Raw genomic sequence first — 25,026 nt, 5'->3', positions numbered from 1 at the left:
AGTCATAAAATAAACTCCCAGGACAGAGTAAAACACTTTCCAATCCTATCATCTACAGATATGTTGAGAAAGTTTGGTATTTCTACATAATTAACATGAAATGTACACCTTGGCTTGCCACAGCTCCCTCCCAACCTCAGGTATCGTTGACAGCACTCTATGCTAATTATTTCACAATGGCATGTACGAATTAGTGCAGTGTTTATGGAAAACATCTTGCAAGGTAATGGTCCAGTGGCCAATGAAGAAGATGGAGCCCATGATGTATTTACACTGGAGTGCGCTGAAGAACAAGTATAAAGTGAATTTGATATCTATAAAGCATGCACTGGCAACAAGACTATTATGCACACGAGCTAGAAGCGACAGAGATGGTGGTCTATTTGGGGGAGGAATGAAAAGGCCTAATGATTTCAGGAAATCCATTTTGAAATGGAAAATAAGAGGCCAGAGTAGATGTTAACATTCTTCAACATGGCTCTGAGAATGACAAAAAGCAGACAGAAGAGCAGATGCTGGTCGCTTCAGAAAAAGATGGTGGCTTCCCTTTGTTCTTTTACCTGGAAGCCTGATGATTTCCTGGCCGAGGAGAGATCAGGTCTAAAACAAAATTCTTAATTAAACTGGACCTGAGAAGTTCAGTTGGACCTCCCTTTCAAGTAGATGAATAGAATTACAAAAGGTCTCATGTGGGGATCAGTCACAGAGAACCAAGACTCCCTAGAGACAAGAAGGCCTGTGTTAATCTCTCTGTGGTTTGAAAAGCAAGAAGGAAGAAAACAGATTAAGCGTCCTTGTGGCGATCATGTGATACCTTCCTGATCCCAGCCAGTGGCAGTATTTCCATGGAAACCTCTCTTCTCACGGTCTTCACCCACACACTGCTCCTTCCACGTGACAAGGCTCCTTGGAGTCTGGAGACAACTGCTAAGGAAGACAAACTTGAAAGGAAGGAGCCGAGCAAATCGGGCCCACATGCCAAAGGCCCCAGGGAACTGATGCCCCTTCCTGCCGCCCTGGAGTTGAGGACCCACAGGGAGGTTGATGTCGGGATGCTCGCTCTCCCTGCCTGGGACCTTAATTTCAGGGAGGCACCTAGTTTTTAATAGTAAATCAACATAAGAAAGGGAGATATAGGGGACCAACCTTGATTTGACTCCCCTCAATCGTTTACTCTTCAGCTCAAAAAGGAATCATTAGCCAAAATGTCCTGGCTTTCAAGGCCATCTGTGGTAAAACAGCTACAGTCGTTGAAACTCGGCAAGTCCACCCTGACCTATTGGTCATGGTGAGTCGGCGTCAACTGGACGGCAGTTTGGACTTTGAGGGTTTTTTTCCAAATGCTCATCCGGTACGCCAATGCAGCAAACGAAACATGGTCCCCACTCCTGAATCGTTTCCTCTTCCACGAGGGTTTCCTCCATTCTCAGTTGTCTTTTCAATCTATGTCCACCCTCTGTGGGTTTACGCCTGTGAACTCCTTTCATAAGATAAAGCAAACGCAAAGTACCCTCAGTTCAAACAGATGTCCATCCCCTCTCAAAGTCTGAATGATGGCCCATTTACGTGAAAATTAGCATTAATAGGTAAACTTTTATTTTTACCCATGTATTTTCATTTCTCTATTTCACTATATACTTACATCTGGAGGGATGTAAGTAATACATAGATTAATGATTATTCATTTATAATATTTATTCATTTATTCATTAGTAAATTAGGAACTCTTTAAAACAATAAACAAGAGCCCCTGGGTAGTATACCCAGCTAAGCCAACCACTACCACCCGGAAGGTTGGCTGTGATACCAGTGGTATCGAAAAAGAAAAGCTGGCCCCTCTACTTTTATGAAGCACTTCCAGGCTTTAGCACGTGGGTTCACCCTGAGTTGAAGTTGGTTGAATAGCAATCTTTATTTTTGTTGTTATTATTGGTGGGTTCTTTTTACTGTTGTTATTATGTATTATTTTTGAATACACGTTGTAGGTATAACATTTAAAATCAAGAAAATTACTAATCCTTCAGCATTTATGAGTGAAATAAGGTGCCTACAGTATTAATCTCTTTTTTTCCTTTTTGAATGCTAATTACTAAAAGTCCCACAATAAACTAGGCTCTCACCTACCAAAGGCATCTACTGAGAGATAATCATAAAAATGTGTGAGAAAAAAGGCAAATAAACAAGTTCATCAAAATAATCAATACAAAAGTATCAAAAAGAGTTGTTCCCCTTCCATTTTATCTAAGACAGACGAATGATAATGTGATCAGATAGAAGAAACACTATGTGCTTTGAAACAATATTTTTCTGCAAAGCTGAGTTTGGCAAATGCTTACTTATGGTCTCTGAAGAAAACTTATCTTCATCTTCGTTTCTGTACCATTTCCTGACCTTTCTTAATCAGAACAGCTCATTTCTGACATTGATTCTCCTTTGCAAACGCAAATCAAAATTAGTTTGAGAATCATTAACTGAGTTTACTTGAGCCAGACCTTGTTATTACTGCTATTATTATTAAGGCAATCACATGGATTGCAACTAGTAATGGTGAATAGTGTTTTTCACTTTAAAAGAGGCCTGTCCCACGGATGGGCTAAATGCCAAGTCTGAAGACAAATTAGTCATGAGTGTTTCAGAAGACGAAAGCTTAAGATAAAGAATGTGAGTGTTTGGTGCAGGAGGTGAGAGTGGCATTATATGGACTTAGCCCAAACATGTGACAGCCAGGTAGGGGCAGCTGGGGAGAGAAGGCCGAGGTTTCAGTGGAGACAGACCTTGTGAGGACTCAAGCGAGAATGTGCCTGCTCTTTCTGTACTGCTTTTTATGGAGCTTCCACACCTCTACTGGCCAGTTCCCTCGAGCCTGCATTTCCTCCAAGAACCTGATGGAGAAGGAATGCTGCCCAGCGTGGAGCGGGGATGGGAGTCCCTGTGGCCAACTCTCAGGCAGGGGTTCCTGTCAGGACGTCATTATTTCCAGTGCACCCCATGGACCCCAGTTCCCCTTCGTTGGGGTGGATGATCGGGAGTCTTGGCCCTCTGTTTTTTATAATAGGACCTGCCACTGCTCTGGCAATTTCATGGGATTCGACTGTGGAAATTGCAGGTTTGGTTTAGGGGGGCCAAGCTGTACAGAGAGGCGAATGCTGGTGAGAAGAAACATTTTTGATTTGAGTATCCCAGAGAAGGACAAATTCCTTGCCTACCTCACATTAGGAAAGCACACTGTCAGTGCAGACTATGTTATCCCCACCGGAAGCTATGGCCAAATGAACAATGGATCGACCCCCATGTTCAGGGACATCAACATTTATGATCTCTTTGTCTGGATCCATTACTATGTGTCTAGAGACACCCTGCTCGGTGGAACTGAAGTCTGGAGGGACATTGACTTTGCTCATGAAGCGCCAGGCTTCCTGCCTTGGCATAGACTCTTCTTGCTGCTGTGGGAAAAAGAAATCCAGAGGCTGACAGGCGATGAGCATTTCACTGTCCCGTACTGGGACTGGCGAGATGCGGAAGGCTGTGATGTTTGCACAGATGAGTACATGGGAGGACGCCATCCAACAAACCCGAAGCTACTCAGCCCAGGATCCTTCTTCTCTTCTTGGCAGGTAAGATGCAGCTGGAGTCAAAGGCTGATTGAACCGTAGATGTACAGTGTCAGAAATGAGAGAGACCTTAGCGATGACCTCCTTGGGAATTTCCTAAAGCTCCTTTCTTCATCCATCCCACCACTTATCTCTGACCTAGGGGAGTTTTCAGTGATGAATTCTTCAGGTAGCTTCTATTTTACCTCTGATAGATCACTTTACAATTCTATTTGTATAGATATTGATGTGATAATTTGTCTAGTAGCTCCCTCTTTTACTAAGTCTCTATGGTCCAATTAGGAAAGAGTGTTTGGCATCTCACTCTACCTCCCAGCACCTACGATGATGGCTGACAAATGCACATAAGTATTTGTTGAATGGATAATGGAATAAATTATTGAATGTGTGAACAGTTAAATGATTGAGCCAATGAATGGAATGGGCCAGAGCTTCTGTATTTTTTTAAAAAAGAAAAATCATATGCTATCCAAATTGAAAATACCAACTGCCAGTCCTATTCCTTACCATTGTTGAGGAACCGCAGTGGAGAGTCTAGGGAAGTCATTGCTGAATATATCTCAATAATGATTAAAGAGGTTTAGGAAACATATGATTAATTTCTGTCTGATATAGGAGCATCCTTGGGAGGCGCCGATATGTAAATAATGAATCAATTAATATTCAGTGAGCATTTACCAATTTCTGTTTAATTGATTCTGATTCATGGTGACTGTGTACAACAGAGTAGAACTGTCCGAAAGAGTTTGTAAGTCTCTACTCATGACTGAAGCAGACTGTCACATTTTACCCCATTAGAGTAAATTCAAACCACTGGCCTTTTGGTGAGCAACTGTGTTTATCCACCAGGGCCATTAATGAATATATGTAAATTCCTGTTATAAGTTCTTTTCTTTGTTATCAAGTTTTATACTCTTGCCTTTCTCCAGTGTAAAGATAGAAAATTAAGGTATAAAGAAATTAGGTAACTTGCACATGGTCATACACCTAGTAAGTAGAAGAGATAAGTTTGGATCTCAGATACCCAGGCTGTCTATACAGACTGCTGTGACATGGTTGGCCAAGGGATTCAGCTTCTACTTGCTCACGTTTTCACCCACTGAGTTTGTTTGTCTTTTTTTTTTTTGGTCTCATTTTTTTCAATTAGACTACAGAAAATATTAACTTTGATATAAAATACCTATACACTTTGGAGGAACTACTATATTGAAATAGAATCCCAAATTCTCTTATTATGATTCACCACTCTGGATTATGGACAAAAAGTAACCAAAGGAAAATAGCAATTACCATTTTATATAATATATAGGTGGGAGAAATGTTTCCCCATGCCCCCTGTGTTCCACGGATTTCTAATGCAGCACTTGACTAGCAATGATCTAAATACAAAATTTTAACATGGAGAAGAGAACCTTGCACTGTAATCATTATTTCACACTGCAGGGTTGAAATGTGGACACCCTACCCCAACCCCTGAAAAACTCATTGAAGTTTGCACATCTTTCAAGCGTAGCCTATCAGAAAGTGGCCATTGTTTCATTTCTGATGTCACTACTGCCAGCTATTAATAGGTGAAGGCAGCCTATTTGGGGAAGAAAGGGCTGAAAATGTGCTGGGAGAAGAAAAAATCTTACTCCATAAAACCTCAGACCTTCTGCTTTAATCTATAAAGGCCAAAACTCTCCTGTAGCTCTCCCATCCTCTCTTGCTGCTTAAAATACTGCCAAGCTTTGATGTGGGATTTTTCAGTCACCTACACTACTTTGCTTACCTATATAGCTTCACATGACCTAGAAAGGCTGGAGGATTATCTAAATTGCCAAAACAGTTAGAAAATCCACACTGAAGCTTCAAAGGTAGATGCTAATTTGTTTTTAATGACATGCAGTGCGTGCTACCTGGTGATACTAAGATTTATATGTATACCCATTTTCTAATCATTTATTGCTTATTGAATGACTTTTTTTCTTTATGTGAACAATACCACTATTTTTTAAAGTAAATGTTCAGTGTTTAGTGGGTAAATACTGTACTGAAATCATTAAAATATTAACTTTAACGTGTTTCTATAGTTAAACTCTTGTGTAATATAGGGTTTTTAAATAAAATTAGAATGTGGAATAAAAAACAATGACTAAAAGCCAAGAAAACCTGAATTTAAACAGGGAAAGGGAAATGAACAAGTAATCATTGTTTATCTGTGGTGTTAAGGGCTGATGGTTAACAGAGTTGGCTGCCAAACCCAACTATGATTGGTTGTTTCTATTTCTTCACAAAGTCTCTCTTGTTACCCAGCTGCTGAGACTCAGGGTTTACCTACATGTCACTCAGAGGTTTTCAATATTAAAATTTCATCCGAAACTTAGGGGGAGGAAACGGATGAACAACAACCAAACTCACTGCCCTCAAGTCGATGTAGACTCACAACGAACTGCCTCTGTGGCTCTCTGAGACTGTAACCCTTCACTGGAGTAGAAAACCCCATCTTTCTCTCTAGGAGAGGCTAGTGGTTTTGAACTGCTGACCGGGAAAACAAAAAAATGTAACTTGGGGTGGACTGTCTTGGCCTGATTTCTTACAAATTTGAATCCTGGCAGTCTGCTATGAAATGAAGACATCTGGATTTTTAAAATCTCCTTCTGTGTTTGCAATCTGTCGTCAGAACTGGGAATACCTGATTTAATTGTTAGAGGAATTTTTTTTTTTTGTATTTCTGCACTTCCAGTTTACACACACAAGTTCCACATAGATACATTATCTGTTTGAATGCATTCACCTGAACTGAACAATTCAAGTATTAGACTAGGCCAGGTGAGACGAGATCAAAGAGCTCCTAAACGAAGAGAGTCTATTACTAATTTCCAAAGTAGCCATACCACAGCCCCTTGGCCAGAAAGAAAGCCCGTGTGCATTCCATAAAATGGAACCCTTAGAGATTGGTGATATTTACTAACTTTGAGCTGATATATTTTTAATATTATCTAATATAATGCTCTTCTTTTATAAAATAAAAATGAAGAAACCAGATGGGTAAGAAAAAATGTCCAAGGTTAATTTGTAGCAGAGCTGGTCTAAAACTGATTATCTCTGATCACAATGTGTGGCAGTGAAACAATCTCCCATCAACTTGAGCAAAGTGGTGGAGTCTATCTAGCCTGTCAATCAGGTCATAGCCAAAAAAGCCTGTGTGAGCATGGCCTTCTCCTGAGGATTCTGGGAACTCCTATCTTTCTCCCTGGAGGGGTACACACTCTGTGCTACAAATTCCTGTTGACAAGCCAGAGCCCTGGAGCTGGAGGCGCCACATGGAGACCCAGGCCAACACTCAGATGCTTCCACCACCACTGCTTCCATATGACCTTCCACCCACTGGCCTGTGCTCTTCCTGCATTCGGTATCATTGCATGGCGGCATGAGTCTGAAGAGGAACTTATGGACTAATATCGGACATAAGGGCTAATATAGGACTTATGGACTTGATCTGGACTGGGCCAGGATGTTTTCTTTATGTACAATTGCGCTTTGATAGACAGTTCTCTCTTACCCACATATGAGTGTCTCTGGATTTGTTTCTCTAGGCAACCCAGACTAATGCACATGTTACAGTCAACCATGTTGCTCACCGTTCATGAAGGCTCAGAGACATCAAATAAAACACCCATTGTCCTATGAACATAAAAATTGACACCCAGTCACTTGGATGTCTTTAAAGTTCAGAAGTACTTGATATATAAGCAGATATATGATTGTGATCCTTTTTGTTCATATTTTCATGAAAACATTATATCCAATTCTTAACTAGTCATAGCCCATACTCAGGTTGATTAACACTCTTCTCTTTGTGGCTTCATTATACTAAGTTCATATTTATAGCACAACATCAATAATTCTTCAGTACACTTAATGGCTTTCAAGCCTATCTTTGTCTACCATTCTACTGGCTGCCCCAAAGGGAAGACGGCATCTAATTATTTTCTGTACCAAGGAAGCTAGGGCTATGATATATCCATGAAATAAGTTTGACAAATATATGTTTAATTAAAAAATAAAACTTCAAATTAGAGAAATGCTAGCTCTAATAATAACACAAATTAAAAAATAAGTCTGCTTGGCTGGCTCTCTGAGACCTTCCTTATGGCATGGGACCCCAATGCCAAGAGATAATGTGTACAAGCAGCTTCTGGATGAAAATGTGAGACACAACATTTTGTATAGTACTATGCAGGCATGTATGAACAAGTATATGTGTGTGCATACAAAGAGAATGTACTCATATAGTAGAAAAGACTGAGAAATTACTATAACTGAGAGTCCTTTTCCTCATTTATTTAAATTCGATTATTTGATTGGTGGATCCATTACATAATTGGAGGCTCAAACTTCCATTTTATGATAGAAGTTGAGCACAAACCTAGAACCCTTACCAGCAGTTTCATAATAAATAATAGTCATCATGAAACACTACATACCTGGTAGAGTTTTCTATTAAATAAAATAATATGCAAGTATAAAAAGTCAGATGATTAATGTTTAGATATTTTAGAAATCTTAGGTTTTAAATGTGTATATATTTTTGCATGCTTATTGTTTTATTTAGTGCCAGAGTTTTTGAAGTGGAGCTGTATCTTTTATAAATTTAAGTAGCTTGATTTTATTTGGAAGGGGTTAATCAAATTTAAGTGTCAGCACAATTACATCTAAAGTTATACAATGAGTACATAAGCTAGCCATATGTATTTAATTATCACATCATTGTAATAAGGGATTAGAATAAAGAGAGCAAAATATTCCTAAATGGTAAATGTGAAGAACCGGGCCGGGAAATGCACTCATCGGGTGAACGCACATCATATGGAAGCAAACAGCAGGAAGAAAATAAAGCGTCACCTTTCAGCAGCGATCATGGGTTTTGGGTAACCATAGCAACAGCTCAGTGAATAACAGCTATTTTATGAAAGAAAAGAGAAAAGAGATTCTGTGGAATGTCAAATGGCTTACTTTTTCTTTCTTTCAATTTTTTCCTTCAAATAAATCCCTAATGCCATAATAGAAGCTTTGCTACAGGTTTCTAATCATTGGTAGTTTGTTGCTATTTCTTTAAACGTGAGACAATACAATGTAGGTTCACCCAGTTCATTAGTGCATCTGTTTCCTTCCATCTCCCTCCTTTCCTCTGACTTGTCATCGAAAACGCAGAAAGTCTTGGGTAGAAGATCTAGATGAAAGTTCTATCGCTGCGAATTTCCAGGTCATATTGGACAAGATATTTAGAATCTCTGACATTCAATTTTCTTATCAGAAAACAACAATAAAACACAGAATTTGATCAGATATATGTTTGTTTCCTATAATGCTGCTGCTGTGTTTCCTATAATGCTGCTGCTGTTGTTGTTGTTGTGGTTTGGTGTTGTTGTCCAGTCAGTTCCAGTTCATAACGACACTAAGCACAACAGAAGGAAAAACTGCTCCAGTCCTGTCCCATCCTCACAATTGTCCTGTGTGTGCCCATTGGTGCAGCCACGGACTCAACTCATCTTGTCAAAGATCTTCCTCTTTTTATCTTTCCTCGACTTTCTCGGGGTGAAGTCCTTCTCCAGGGACTGGCCTGTTCTGCCAACATGCACAAAGTACCGGAGAGAAGTTTGGCCATCCTTACATATAAGGAGTATTCTGGCTGCCCTTCTTCTAAGACAAATTTGGGTGTTTGATTTTTTCCTTTGGGCATTCCATGGTATTTTCAATATGCTTCGCCAATGCCATATTTCAAATGCATTGATAAAGAGGTTTAGTCGTCTTCCTTATTCAATATTCAACTTTGACATGCATAGAAGGCAAGCCAACACTGTGGCTTGGTCTAGTGCACCACAGTCCTCAAAGTAACCTCCTTGCCTTTCTGCACTTTAGAGAGGTCTTCTGCAGCAGATTTACCCAATGCAATGTGCTGTTGGATCTCTTGACTGGTCCCTCCATGTGCATGGATCTAAGCAAGACAAAATTCTTCACAACTTCAATATTCTCTTCATTTATCATGATGCTACCTGCTAGTCCAGTTGTGAGGAGTTTGGTCTTCTTTCAATTGTGTTATAATCCATACTGAAAGCTGCAATCCCTTGAACTTCATCAGTAAGTGCTTCAAGTCCTCCTCACTTTCAGCAAGTAAGGTGTGTCATCTGCATATCACAGTCTGTTAATAAACCTTGCTCCAATCCCGATACCATATTCTTCTTCATATAATCTGGTTTCTCTGATGATTTTCTCAGCATACAGATGAATAACTATGGTGAGAGGATACATCCCTGACTTACACCTTTTCTGATTTTAAACCATGTAATATACCCTTGTTCTGTTCGCACAACTGTCTCTTGATCCATGTATAAGTTTCCTATGAGCACAATGAAATGTTCTGGAATTCCCATTCTTCTCAAGGTGATTCATAGTTTGTTATCATCCACACAGTTTAAGGTCTTATCATAGTCCAAAAAACACAAGTAAACATCTGTCTTGTATTCTCTGCTTTGAGCTGACATCAACAATGATGTCCCATACCCTTTTCTAAAAACGTGTGAAGCTCTAACAGCTCCTTGTCAATGCATAGCTGCAACCATTGTTGAATGATCTCCAGCAAAATTTTACTTGCATGTGGTACTAATGGCTATATTCTATAAATTAAGCAATTTTGGTTTACTTTTCTTTGGAATGGTTACAAATATAAATTTCTTCCAGTCACTTGGCCAAGTAGCTGTCTTCCAAATTTCCTGGCTTATGTTTTTCCTTTTTGATTTTCTAACTATAATGATGGAAGAATTAAATGGAATGGAAAACAGAATTATTAATAGAAATAATGATGTTTTAAATCACTTACTTAGCACCAGACTTAAGGAAATGTAATAACAAAAAGACAACCAGCCAAATGAAACAACAACAACAAAATGGACAAAAGACTTGGAAAGACATTTTACCAACGAGGTTATTCAAATGGACAAAAAAGCACTTGAAAAGATGCACCAAACCATTAGCCATTAGGATGCTGTAACACAAAACTACAAGGTACCACAAGAAAGAAAGAAAGGAAACAAAAAGCACCCCCCCCCAAACTACCTTTGTGACCCACACTCTGTGTTCTGCAGAGTTCCATGCCCACCATTTTTCTGGATGCATCTAATCAGGCCTTTCTTCCACTATGCCACTGAATGGCTTCAAATTGCCAACTTTCATTTACAGTGGATAAGAGCCAATAATTTGTACTAATAATGGACTTCAATAAGATGTAATGTCATTTTTATTGGACTGTCCATTTTTAATAAAGGAAAACAAAGTATAAAATGATATGGAAAAATCTGAGACTGCATCCCTTGCTACTGGGCATTTAAAGTAGTATAACCATGATGGAATAGAGTTGGGCAGTTCCTCAAAGAGAGGAACATGGAAGGGCCATATGATCCAGCAATCCCAGTAGCAGAGAGAGATCCAGAGGCATGACGAGCAGTAGCACAAACAGAAAACACTGCACACCAAAGTTAATTGCAGCCCTTTCCACAATAGCCCAAAGGTGAAAATAGCCAAAATGTATGGCAACAGAGGAATGGGTAAGCAAAATATGGTGTTAAAAATGATGGAATATGCTTGATACAATTGATGTATGGATTGTTATGAGAGTTGTAAAAGCCCCCAATAAAAAGATCTTAAAAATAAATAAATAAACAAATAAATAAAAATAATGGAATACTACTCAGCCATTGAGAAAAATCTAAATGTTATGTACATGAAACTTAAAGACACCATGCTGAGTGAAATAATTCCATCACAAAGGAATAAATACTGCAGAATTTCACTCACGAAATAACCAAATCCATAAATATCAAGGACATTAATTTTTTTTACCAGAGACGGGAAGGAAAGAAAAGAGAAAGCTTTTGTATAAGAGACAATGAAATGTGCTTTACACAACTGATGTATGTATGGATTGTGATAGTTGTATGAGCCCCTAACAAAATGATTAAAAAGAGAGAGAGAGACAATGAGTTCTTGATAATGGTGGTAGAAGGATTAGGAAAAGGAAAGCAAAACTGTTTGCACAACTTGTCGAGTGTATCAACTGAATTATATGTATGGAAATTAAATATATGTATATATACATATGTGTGTATGTATAGATAACCAAAATAATAAAATAAGACTCTTGGCAAGTTACTTATCCTGAGACCACTCTGTTCCTAAAATTGGAATAGTAAATCTCAAAGGACTATCATGAAAGTATTCAATTAAATATATTATGGTAAAATGACTAGTACAGGTTTAGTAACTAATATTTTTCCATTTTCTTAATTCCATGTTTTAATTATTATATTTATAAAATTACATATAATGCTTTTATACAATAATGACTCTGCTACTAATATTATCAAGCCAGAGTTAACATGATTTGATGACCTGCCCAAAGATTTTACATCAAATAATATTTGTAATTGTTGCTCGCTGCTGTGGAGCTACAAAGGATGCTCGGTGACCTCCTCTGTTGCAGAGGAGAAAGTCCCCATTGGGTTTTCTGGGCTGTGTGCTTCAGAGAACTCCATTGCAAGGCTTTACTTCCATGACTCTTGTGAGTGGGTCTGAACCCTCACCTCTTAAGTTAGTCGTTGAACACAGACTGTTTGTGCCATGTAAACACCTTAACATGGATGATAATTATAATTAAATACTACCGTCTACCTCACACTATATACTACATACTTTTCATATGTTAAGTTGTTGACTGTTTATTTTAACATTTTCTATCATCCTCACTTACAGATGTAAAACGTGGGCTACTTAGAGAGTTTCCATAGCTTATTCAAAATCATATAGCAGGAGGTTTCAAAAAGTTTGCGGGAAAACAGAATTACAAGCTAATGGAATTTTCCATGAACCCTTTGAAGCACTTCAAAGTTAAAGAGTGAGTGTTAGATCTTAGGAATTTCTGACTGAAAACCCATGCTCATAACCACAGTGGTAATTCCTCTGCCACACAGCATAGAAAACCAATGATTTGGGCTTCAGCTTTTTGAATTAGTCCTGGAACCTGGGTAGATTCTCTTCTTGTAACTCATACCTTCAGCCATCTGACATTTAGTCACTTGGAAGTTGACATTTCAGCAAAAATAATTCCATTCAAACCTTTCTGGTTTAATTCAGATTGCTGCAGGATCTTTTGAAAATATTCTGAGATAGTTTATTATTTAAACAGAAAGAAAATTATTCTGTCCCTATACCCACGATGGTGTCTAGTTAATAGGTGTTTGAAGGAATTGAATACATCACATTCAATGTTAACACAAAAGTTAGTTTACTTTTATTCAACTATTCCTTATACACTTACAGCTAGTAATAACTGTGGTAGAGAGAGCGTTAGAATCAGGAGCCCATATTTTAACTTTTGACTCTAACTCTAAAAATTATACATCCTTGGAATAGTCACGTGCCATTCTAATTATAAATTTCCTCATAAAAAAATAAATTGGGAATGTCATGAGATATGAGGGAAACTAAAAACTGATAAAATATTTTGCAATACAGTAGAGATAAATAATTTAATATTGTAGGTATGTCCATTGAGTTATAGTCAGTCTAAATGACTTGCCCATTGTCACATTGCCAGTAAGTAACTAAACCACAATTAGAGCCCAGGTCTATTTGAATCTAGAAGCCAATGCTTTTCCATCATTAAATGCTTCAATATTTATAACAAAATGGCAGCCATATTTAGGGTGCATGGTGTATTAGGCTTTGTTCTCTAGAGAAGCAAAAATTAGTGATATATATTAAGTGATATAAGTATATCTGTTGTGATTTATGACATATATAATAATTTCTATCATATAGATGTGTGTGTATTATATATATAATTTCTATCAAGGAACTCGCTGAGTTGTAGAAACTGGTAAATTCAGTCCAGTTCAAGTCTGTGGGTCTAATGTTAAACTGGAGGCGTTTGCTGTCTTGCCTGGCTGCTGGGGCTGATGAACCAGGAAGCAGGAGGACAAAGCAGGAAGACCATGGCTAGTCGATGAGTCCACAATCGGCAGATCAGGTAATAAATTTGATGGTCCCCAGGGTTGGCAGGCAATATGGCAGGTTGCTGAGCCAGATGCAGGATCCAGACCAGCAAGAAGAGAGAAACTTTCCCACAGAATCATCTTAAATAGGAGTGGGCCACACCTTCCTATTAAAGCCACACCCTCCAGGAAAGGCTATGGTCTGATAAAGTGGGTGGCGTTCCACCCTAATCTTCCCACAACTGCTTGGCTGTTCACAAAGAAAACCCATCATGGAGCTGATTATATTAGATTAGATTATTATATCCTAGATGGGCCTCAACTGATCCTGGCCTGTTTTTTGTTCCTTCTACTTGATTATTTATTTTGCTTTAACACTTAATTTGCTCTAGCAATATGTTGCTATAGATCCAGACTCACTAGGACAAAGCATGTATAAGATAATTTTGATAATTTTCAACTGTGATGAAAAAGAGTTGACCAGAAAGCCTGTACACTTTTAAATGACCACTCCATTGTGTGTCCACACAATTCTTAATCCTGACATAGGGCGACTGAACTTGCTAGCTTTCTCTGCTACTCTTCTATACTCTGGCTCAGTTGTCTCATCATTAAATTAGAGATAAGATCATATACGTCCACAGTGTGGTTGTGTAAAATTCAATATGAAAAACAAAATGAACCCAGAGATACCATTTTCATGAGCTAGGATCAAGTATGAACTCACTAAAGGTTTAAGAAAAATGACACATCTTTGGAAGTATAGTCCAAGGCAGAAATTGATACAAACCAACCACAGAACTAATACAAATTCATTTTAACACATTTCCAATGGAAGATTTACTGGTTCATTTGTTAACAAATTGATAACAAAATTGTATTATTAAATTAATGAAATTTTATCATTCATCTCATAAATATTCATTGAAACTTTATAGTCCTAGCTACTCTTCTAGTTCTGAGAGTAAAGAAATCAACACAAATAGCAACATGTAATTGTATTCATGGAGACTGCCATGTTGTGAGGAGGGTGAAAGCAACCCTTCATTTACCTATGGAAGTGGAACAGACTTAACAAGGCAGCACGACCCACTCAGTGAGCACAGGCCCCTCGGGAAGCCTGTGACTGACCAGTTGTGATGTTAGCATGAGACTGCCTGTACTTCATCTTTTGGCTGGGGATTTACGCCTCAATGTCTCAATAACTACTCCTTTTCATTGAGTTTGTGATACCGATGATTTAAGGTGCAGCATTTAACTTGTAAAAGTCATTAACTCAATGAATAAATTTATGAAATGGGAGAACTTTTTTCGGAACCGCTGACAATTAGATTATTATGTTATGGTTCTAATCACTAATTAAAAGAGCTCTGTTAGCTTTACCCAGTCATATATTTTTACCAGAAATTGCTCTTCTGCCTATATATAAATAAAACTAGGGGCAAAATAATTTGAAGGATCCATAAATCTTTGCATGCAGACTCAGATCCTTTTGAATCAATTTTTAAGTGGATTCACCAGTGTTCTTTCCTCTGAAGATAGTTTACTTAGCCCCAGGGAATAAGCAGAATAAAATAGCGCACAGTCATGTCCCGTGAGAGCAAAGAGCCTGTGGCAGGAGGGAGTGAGAAAGGGAAGTAAGAGACTAGCGACAGTCAAGATTGGGCAGGAAGTTAATCACACACTCAAAATAGGTCATGTTATCATTTTGGGATATTCCGAGTGCTACAGAGTAGCACTGCTCCGTAGGCTGTCTGCTGTAATCGCTACAGAAACAGACTGCCAGGCTTTTCTCTCGTTGTCTTACTGGACAGATTCAAACCGCCAGCCTACAAGGCAGTAGTCATTCCACCCAGGGACCTCAGGCTACCTTAGAAGAATTTATTAACAAAATGCAATTAGAGTTCATACAATCCAGAAAAAGATATTTCACCCTCTTGAGGCTGGCATCAGTACTTTCTATTCCTCATCCTGAAGTGGTCAGGGGAGGGACTGGTTCCTGGATTTTGGAAAGGGATGCTGAGTAAAGAAGATTTAGTTGGGAGACACAGCCAATGCGGGTAGCATGTAACTAGGGAAGTAATTAGTTCAAACTCATTTGACTTATGTCCTCTAAAATGCTGCACTGTTTCCATTAAGCATCCCAAAAGAGATGATCTACAGAGCCAATGGTTTAATCCCTAAAATTTTGTTCCCTAAAGCATAAATCTGAGTGGAAACAGGCAAAGCATTAGTAGAGGAGCAAAGAAAAAGTGTTCAATATAAGGTCATAGAGGACAGAGGGTGCCATATTGGACCGGACATTGAGGGATCACTTATAGATATTTGTAAATTGATGTATACTTTGGCTGCAGTTTAGCCAGTTCTTTCTATAACTAGAAAATAGTTATATTTTATTATTAGTGATTTTTATGACTAGAAAATAACTACTTTTCTTATGGCTGGTCACTGGTGAGATGAACCAACATGCCTTCTCTATTAAAATGGCTAGTAATTAGTAACAATCCTTCCTTCAAAGCTATCCTTCATTTTCATTCGCTCCTCTTTTTCTTTGTTTCCAAAGTTGATCTGGGCAATAGTCAGGTTCGGCATTCAGGTTCTTTTACACAATTGCATTGTTGTTGTTCGGTGCTGAAAGTCAAGTTAGCCTCATAGTGACCCCATATGATACAGTATCACCCCCCCAGCCCCCGCCCCCAGGATTTTCTTGGTTCTTTACAGAAGCAGATTATTACACAATGGTTACAAAACCCACACTTCAGTTGTCAGGACCCATTTGATAGCTACAAGAGAGTCAGAACTGTGTCTCATTCATCTGGCGTGTCTCATATTGATTTTCACTGGTGTCTCCTTAGAGTGAAAATCTATGCACCCCAGGGGCAGAACGGACATGACTTCCACGGAAACAGAAAGCGCAGGGTCCTGTCTGGACTTGTTACTAAATTAGGCATTCCAGCGATTGCCAATGAATAAGTGTTTACTTAATATCAGTAGCTATAACTTGCTCTAAATTTTGCCCCCCAAAATGTTTAATGTCATTTCCATCTGCTTTTAATTAATTTAGCTAAGCTATAACCACCTGAGAGGACATAAAAATTCAAGGAAGAGAGAATTAAAAGAGAATGGAAATCTTCCATGACCTTTTTGAGGCCCCTCATATTTTGTGTTAAATCAAAGGCATGTCATATTTAGAATCAACTACAAACTACATAACAGACTAAAATCACCTTCTCAATATTAACCTAGGAAATACTTAAACAACTTTAATATGGGTATTGCTAGCCTAGATAAATATATGAAATGGGCTAGAAGATTTGGGTTGCAGTCTGAACTCGGTTGTTCTCTTGACATAGAACAATGAGAGGTTTCTTACTTTCTCTGAGCTTCAGTTCCCTCATTTGCAAATGGAGTAGGAAATACTGTGTGACAATAACATATTTAAATAAAATTCTTATTATAAAATCATGAGTATTTGTCATTTAAATGTTGTGATTCTGCTGAGAGTCATATCAGTTCCAGCTAAATGGTTGTCTGAAAATCTTATTGGCTAATGCAACTCAAAAAGGGTAATCACTATTAATTTAATATTTCATAAGAAAACACAAAGGGAAATAATTCACAAAGCAGGTCACCTTTAGTATCATAAAATTGGAAAACTAAACTTGTTGCCATCGAATTTTATCCTAGATAATGGTGACCTTATAGGAAAAAGTAGAACTGCTACTTTGAGTTTCAGATACTTTAAATTTTACAAAGCAGACAGCTTCATGTTTCTGCCACAGAGCACCCTGTGCTAAGCAGCATGGAGGTGGACGTATCCGACCTTCTCTGGCTGCCCTCTTGCCATGAGATGGGGGTCAGACTGGCCTCCCTGGTCCATGCTTTACTTATTCTGACACCACCCATCCCTCCACATCTGTGCTGGGATTCATTGCAATGGCTGCACCGAACTTACAGACAATACTCATGATTAGTGGGTTTATTAGAGTAGTTAATTGGTAACCACAAGTCAGGATCAGCAATAGTAAGCAGAGGCCCTCAAACGTTTTAAACAGGGGGCCAGTTCACTGTCCCTCAGATCCATTGGAGGGCCAGACTATAGTTTTTTAAAAATCTATGAACAAATTCCTATGCACACTGCACATATCTTATTTTGAAGTAAAAAAACAAATGGGGCAAAAACACCCAGCGGGCCGGATAAATGTCCTCAGCAGGCCACATGTGGCCCACGGGCCATAGTTGGGGATGCCTGGAGGGGATAGTTATAGGTCCACAGGCACCAGCCAAATCTCTAGCAGGACTTCAGCCTCTCAGACCTGTGACCTCTGGGCATCTGCTTCGGTGGACCAGGAAGCCTGCTGACTTCTAGCTGTCTCGCAATGTTGTGCAGGATGAGGCGCAGGCACCCCACAGTCTTGCTGCTGCTACTCCCCTGACCATGGCCTCTGGCGCATCTGGCCACGGCAGCCTCCACCACATTAGATAGATAGATGTTGGATGTGCTCTTCCAGTGGTCTTGAGAGTTCTCTCCGTGCCCGAGATAGCTCTGACACTGCGGAAGGACGGTAATGAATGTGTTGTTTTTGTCTTTTTGCTAATCATACTCAGAAGGAAAATGAAGGATGGTTTTATTAAGTCACTTCCTCTGGTAAAGTGGTCTAAAGTATGATTCTAAAGGGGGGTGTGTGTGTGGCCGGGGTGCTATGTGGCGTGGTTTACACCTTTTATTAAAGTCGGGAATTAACTTCACCTTCATCCTGTAATAGAGAAGTCTAGAATTTCAAATATATCACAGAATGAATTCTGGCTCGAAGGACCATATTAACGGACTCCTCTCACGCTGATTGGTGTGATCTGCCGACCTCTTTTTAGCAGCCCAATCCCTAACTCTTATGCCATTGGGACTTCTTGGCAGTACGTAAGTTCAGTGATAACACAATTGCTGAAAGCTGAGTGTTTATGATTAGTCATGCCACGTGCTATGGCCTTCCAATATTAAAAAAAGGAACATCTATTATTTTCCTCCTAAGACTCAGCACCCAGCACAGTACTTAAAATATAATAAAACTCAACAAATATCTGTTAGTTTAGTTTTCTTTTGAATTGTTTGCTGCAGTTATAGAATTTATTATTGTCATCATTTGGTCATCTGAGGCCTAGGGAACATAAGCAATTTTTCTAAGAGCTTATATACCAAACAGAAAAATAAGTTTTAATTTTCACAATGTATCCCACCCCATATTCTCAGAAAGTTGCCTCCTTTGATGATTTACTTAAAAATATTACTCTCTCATTGATTAATTATGGCAATTGGAAATGAAAGACGGGATTCAAGAATTTCAGTCTCTCTGCCATTGCCCTTAAGTGAATGGTGGTGAGAAGTTCTCTAACATGAAGGTGTTTTGTGCAGATCATCTGCAGCCGGATAGAGGAGTACAACAGCCTGCAAATGTTATGCAACGGAAGCTCGGAGGGGCCATTACTGCGCAATCCGGGGAACCATGACAAAGCCAGGACCCCAAGGCTGCCCTCCTCAGCTGATGTGGAATTGTGCCTGAATTTTAAAAACTATGACTCGGGCTCCATGGATAAAGCTGCCAATTTCAGCTTCCGGAACATACTGGAAGGTAATCCTTTTCTTTCATTTTCACTTTAGGAAACTATGTTAAAATCTCTAATCCTGTGCTCAGTGACATTTGATAATTCAGAATTATCTCATTTAAAATGGACGTGAAGTATGGATAGGATGATGTAAAGATGAATAGATAATCAAATTACTACTCCTCACGAGAGTGTGGGCAACACACCACAATTCAAAACTTCAATAATTTTTCAGTAAATTGGATTAGCTGTTGTGTCACTGTTTCATGTCCTTATCATGTTCGTACTTCCTTTCTTTTTTGGTATAATTCATCTTAGGCCTACATGATCCAGGCCTGGAACCAGTGCGTCTCTTCAGAGCAACGGTTCTTTTCAGTAAGAAATTATATTGAAAGACAGATAGCTGGCACACGTTTAGATCACTGGAAAGATGCCCATTATTGCAGACACTGTATTACAGAGCACGGCACGCCCCTTCTCAAGCCCATGCAGACTCAAAAGGCCCTTGCTTGTCCTTAGGAAGAATAGACAGAAACCTTAGTGTCTACAAGGTACATATGGGTAAACTTCTTTTGATAGCTAGGAGATACAACTGCTTCTCAAAAGAGGAGACAGCCTCTCCAAGAGAGGTGAGAAGGGAATTCTTAGAGGAAAGGTGAGAATAAAGAAATTATACCTATTCAGAAAGTACCTGGGGCGATATATATTCATAAGCTGTTATGCCTTATTTATAAGGTTTGGGGCTAGCTCTTGGCGTGGCACCCATGCAGTCCCAGGCTGCTCAATTTTGAAGTGAGTCCTAGTGACATCAAATTATGTCATTCTCACAAATTTTGAATCCTTGGATTCATGAATTCCATCATTCCAGGGTATTTGGTAAGCAAGGGCTCTCTACCGGGCACATTGCTAGTGAGATTCTGGCCAGCTGTTTTTGAAGGATGACTTCTCTAGAGGGCTTATCAGTATTTGTTCCTAAAAGAAACATCTTTTAGGGAGTTAATCAGTTACTTACTCTCTGAGTATACTCGTGAGTTATCGAGGAAGTTCTTTTTAAAGTAATTTGTCTGTGCAGATAGGCTTTAGGTTCAACCCGAATGATTTTCTTATTTCCATTTTATTTACTGTCTCACCTGGATGGGGCATTGTCACAACTCCAAATTAGAGGAAGAAATAGGTGTGTATTAGAAGGTGACAACAGCAACTCAGGCTCTGTTCGTGGCATGCAGTTTGAGATCAGAATACCTAGAGACAATATACCTTTTACTTTGGAATTTACACTTTGAGGAATCACATATAGATATTTTGCAGTAACTCAGATCTCAGGGTAACCATGGAAAACAATTTTTTGACTATGAGCAAGCCAACATCAGTAAGTTTCCTTCAGTCTTAGGCCAGTCTCCCAATGTTTTTGTTGACTAACGAGATAACAGGCCTAGCTTTTAATCACGAACACATAATGTGAGAGAAGACTCTCATCTGTCCCTTCTAAGTGACATCCACACCCAACCTGTCTGCCTTTAAGCAATGTAGCAAATTATAAAAATTCCATGAGAATGCATTGGGCGAACTTCATTTAGTTAGGGGTTTGGGGGCGGTTCTGAATCTCTTAAGTAAAATGACTTGTGCTACAGTATGCATGTGAGTCGCCGAGCCTATCGGTACTACTCAAGTACAGAGCAGGACAGGAGAAACATGAAGAGAAGACAGCTATTCTTGTTCTAGTCTGCTATGTCCATAAATGCATGGGAAAGTGAATTTGTCCTCTTTTAAACCTTAAAGTTAGTGCTTCTCTTTTTATTTTGGACCTTGGGTAACGTACTTCCTATGGAATGAAATCTCACAGTAAGTGTCGCAATGGAAGAACTATTAGGCTTTTGTCTACTCAAGTCATTTATGTAATCTCAGCTTTCCTCTTAGATTCCAATGCTGAAATAAAGACTACAGATATGCGATCTATGAGTTGTGTAAAGGGACCTCATGTTCCCAAATAAAGTAAAGCAAAAGAAGCCTTGTAAAATGTTCTAAGCAGGCCATTGAGTGGTTCAGGCACAGAGCTGCTAAACAGGATGTTGGAAGGTCAAAAGCACCAGCCACTGAAGGAAGCAGATGGTCCCCAGTTAGTAAAAAGAATAGCCTCTGGGGTCTTCCTGACTTGTCTTAAAACAAACAGCCATTTCCATGAGATGCCATCTAAGTTCACTCCGAAGAAGTACACCAGCCTATGTGATTCTAGGATTATAAATAATAAACTCTAAAACTGGAGGAGGGAACAGTACTGGAGCACAAATTTGGAACAACTCGTTTGCCGTTGTTCTTGGATGACAGTGGAAGCCCCAAATCCAATTCCAGGGTCCCCACAAGGATTAAGCTTTAGTTGAATCCCCTCTGGCTATAGACCAGGGATGTGAATAGTTTTCCTATCAAATTGCATTGGAAAGTATATTCTTGCAGATGTGGTTAGGTTAACATTTAACAATTTATCATTTGATCTCATTTTTGGACCCATTTGAAAGTTTCTCTAGTTCTTAATATTGTGTGCTTTCTTTTCAATTGAGGTTTTTCCCCGTTTTGTTTTGTTATTTTGTTTTTGTTGTTTTTGGGGGAGTGACGGGGTTGACCAATTTTTCTGTACATAAAATCCAGGGTTGGTCAATCTATAGAGAAAGTAAGTGTGTTAGAGCTGTATTTTTTTAATGGGTGTGGCAGGGAAAATTGGAGGGAAAGAGCACAAGAAAGAAGAAAATATTATAAACTGATGTGTTAATGATTGCACAAATCTTTTTAATATGATTTAACTATTAAATTGTAAGATGTATAGATCATATGTAAATAAACCTATTTTTAAAATTAAAATAAGTTAAAAAATCACTTTATGGGAGAAAGATGAAGAACCCTGGTTCTATAAAGTTTTACACAGCCTTGGAAACCCTATGGGATCATTAAACTTCATCCTATAAGGTCGCTAGAAGTCATGTTCAACTCAGAGGCAGGGAGTTTGGGTTTGGTTTTTAGTCCAACCCCCCACCCCCACCCCACCCACCAAAAAGGCAAATTCATTTCTAATTCCTAAGGGTGGTTAAATTTAAACAACAATCTCTTTCTTTGTACAAATCTCCGACTAGACTTGGTGTCCTGTTTTACTGTCAGGAGTGTGTGGGAGTGTGTAATGCGTTGTGAGATGCTCCCTGAGAGTGCTGGCAGTTTAGTCCAGTAGACAAAGGCAGTGGCCTCTGTATCAAATCACCGACGTTTGCATCCGAGCACCATCACTTTCTAGATATGTTGCCAAGAACAACTCTTTAATGGCTCTGTGTCTTTGTTCCACCTTCTATAAAATGAAGATAACGATAGCAACTATAGGATTAGTGTATTGATTATATAGAAAGCACTAAGCCTATTTCTTTCTGTTAGGAAAAAAGAGAATAATTTATGAATTTTTAATTCATAAATTGCCTCAAATATAATCATGATTATGAGTGTGATGAAGACCTGGGCAGTGTACCCAAGACCGCTATGACTTGATACCTACTCCACAGCATCTAGCAACAACATTGTTATATGAAGCGAGGAGTAATTACTATCAATTCAGTTTTCAATGATCAATTTCTCTGACAACTTAGAAACTAAATAGAGGTTCTTTAGCAAAAACATCATGATTAGTAATGCTTAGTGGAAATATAAAAAGGAAGAATAGGGTAAAAAAAATTCTGGAGTTAGTTTCCAGAAATTTAAAGATATTTAAAGGGGAATTCTCTCACGTGAGGAGACAATGTGAAGATTCTGGGACCCCAAAAGCAAAAAGGTACAGGAAAGAGAAACAACTCCCATTTACTGGTGCGTTTCCATCCCTGAGCTCAGCACCAGATGATAATAGACGCTCAGGTTCCATAGACTGACCTACAAATCAATATGTTAAAGAAAACTAGAGTCATTTATACAGCTCTGTGCATTGAGGTGCTAACTCCAAAGTCAGCAGTTCAAATCTACCATCCACTCCTCGGGAGAAGATGAGCCTGTCTGCCCCTGAAGGATTTGCAGCCTCAGAAGTCCGATATAGAGTCGCCTTGAGTCCGAATGGATTCAATGGCAATGATCTTGAGCTAAGGATGAAGAGGAGACGCCTAGAGTATAAAAGTAGTAGCACCTGGTGATTGACTGAATGAGGCACAAAAGTGAGAAGAACTTGAGAATTATTCTGAAACTCCTCCAATGGACCTATTTGTCCTCGCAGCAAATCTAATTTACCTTTGCACTCACTGCTTTCTTTGTAGCTGTTACTGCGAACCACTTCACCACTTCCTTTGCTAGGATTTGAGGAGGAGCAGACTAGAGCGGGTTAAATGAGATCTTTGAGTGGCTTGGATAAAAGATACTAAACATTGTAAAATTTGGTATAGATGCTTTCAATGAACAGTGCATATTTGAGTATTCAAATAGAAAAGCCACCTAGCCATGACAAGGTCTCAAAGGAAATTCTAGTTTCTTATCATCTAACCTGACAAATGGATTTTTAAGGCTTTCCAGAAATTATCAGATTCATTAAAACAGACTCAAAATCTAAATTCTGTTGAAATTTTCTATATAAATATCAATAGCAAGGAGGTGGTTTAAATGTGATAATGTCTTTCTGAAGATCAGAAGACACAGCCCTCTTCTATACACCCTCTTTACCACTCCTGAGAGCTATGGAAACCTGAGTTATCAGTGTTTTCTGATTCAAATAGCGGTGGAGAGGCCTGAGAAGATTCTCCACACCAGGAAAACATTTCTGGAGACATTTGGGGTTTGCTTTGAATGTTCCTTTGTCATCAGGAAAAGATAATACCTTTATAAAACTCAGAAATAAGATAGTTTTTATTGTTGATTAAGGTCTTGTGGGTAATTATTCTGTAATTCATTTAAATATCATTAGGATAGATACTTCTCTCAATTAAGAATTAATATTGTGTGATAGGTTTGGAAAAACAAATCAAATATAATTTCTATTACCGCAAAAGCCTGCTAAATTCAGTCAGTATTCTGTCTCCAAAAGTAGAAGTGTGGTAGGATTAGAATGCATTCACCTGAGCTGGCTGTCAAACTCTAGTTAGACTGTGGTAATTAACTGCTGGAAATGATGACTGTTTGAATATTAGGGTCATTTTAATTCTTAAAAAGACACATTTCTTTGGACCTAGTAATATTGCTGAGACATCTGGGAAGCAAAAACTCACATTTTCATATTTCTTTTCCCAGAAAGAATTTAAAAATAGAATATTTATAATTTTTGGATTTTTTCTTCCCCTTAATACTCAATAAACTTTTAGTAACACGCATAATAATAATGTAGCCAGGGTTGTCTCTATTAAAAATAATGGAATGTGAGCCCAATATATTTATATATGTTTAAATGAGTCATTGACCTTTTTTCTTTCCACTATTCTCCTTCTCTGTATATATTGGTGTAAACATTGTGAATTTTCAGTGTTCTAGTTATGTAGTACTTTCATTACAACATTAACATAAGTAGGTGACTGCAAATAATAGGACGTTACTGTCTCAGTTTCACAAGCAAGGAATCCAAAGGAGGTGTATAAAACAGCACTGTGCTCTGTCTGCTCTAGAATACACTCACTCCTTTCCTTCTTTAGCTTCTGGAAAGCCCAGGCATATCTTGGTGTTCCTTGAATTAAACATAGATTCTAACATGTTGCCTTTTCCCTCTATCTTTCCATCTTTCCTCCCTTCTGTAAAACACCACTCAAAAGGATTAGGTTTAGGACCCACCTATTACAATGCACCAT

General features: G+C 38.6%; 1 protein-coding gene across 1 annotated transcript in view; it reads left to right on the top strand.

Moving 5' to 3' along the window:
- Positions 1 to 2,795: 2,795 nt before the first annotated feature.
- TYR (tyrosinase) overlaps positions 2,796 to 25,026 on the top strand; it is a 122,383-nt gene continuing 100,152 nt past the window's right edge. Inside the window, exons 1-2 of the mRNA XM_004708892.2 lie at positions 2,796 to 3,614; positions 19,053 to 19,269. Coding sequence (XP_004708949.1) covers positions 2,796 to 3,614; positions 19,053 to 19,269 — 1,036 coding nt within the window. The remainder of the gene's footprint in view (positions 3,615 to 19,052; positions 19,270 to 25,026) is intronic.

This window comes from Echinops telfairi, unplaced genomic scaffold (assembly GCF_000313985.2).
Source record: "Echinops telfairi isolate 266 unplaced genomic scaffold, ASM31398v2 ScPeMD7_1713;HRSCAF=2227, whole genome shotgun sequence".
Lineage (NCBI taxonomy): Eukaryota > Metazoa > Chordata > Mammalia > Afrosoricida > Tenrecidae > Echinops > Echinops telfairi.
Note: the sequence above shows the minus strand (reverse complement) of the source record. Positions and strands in the feature narration are given on the sequence as shown.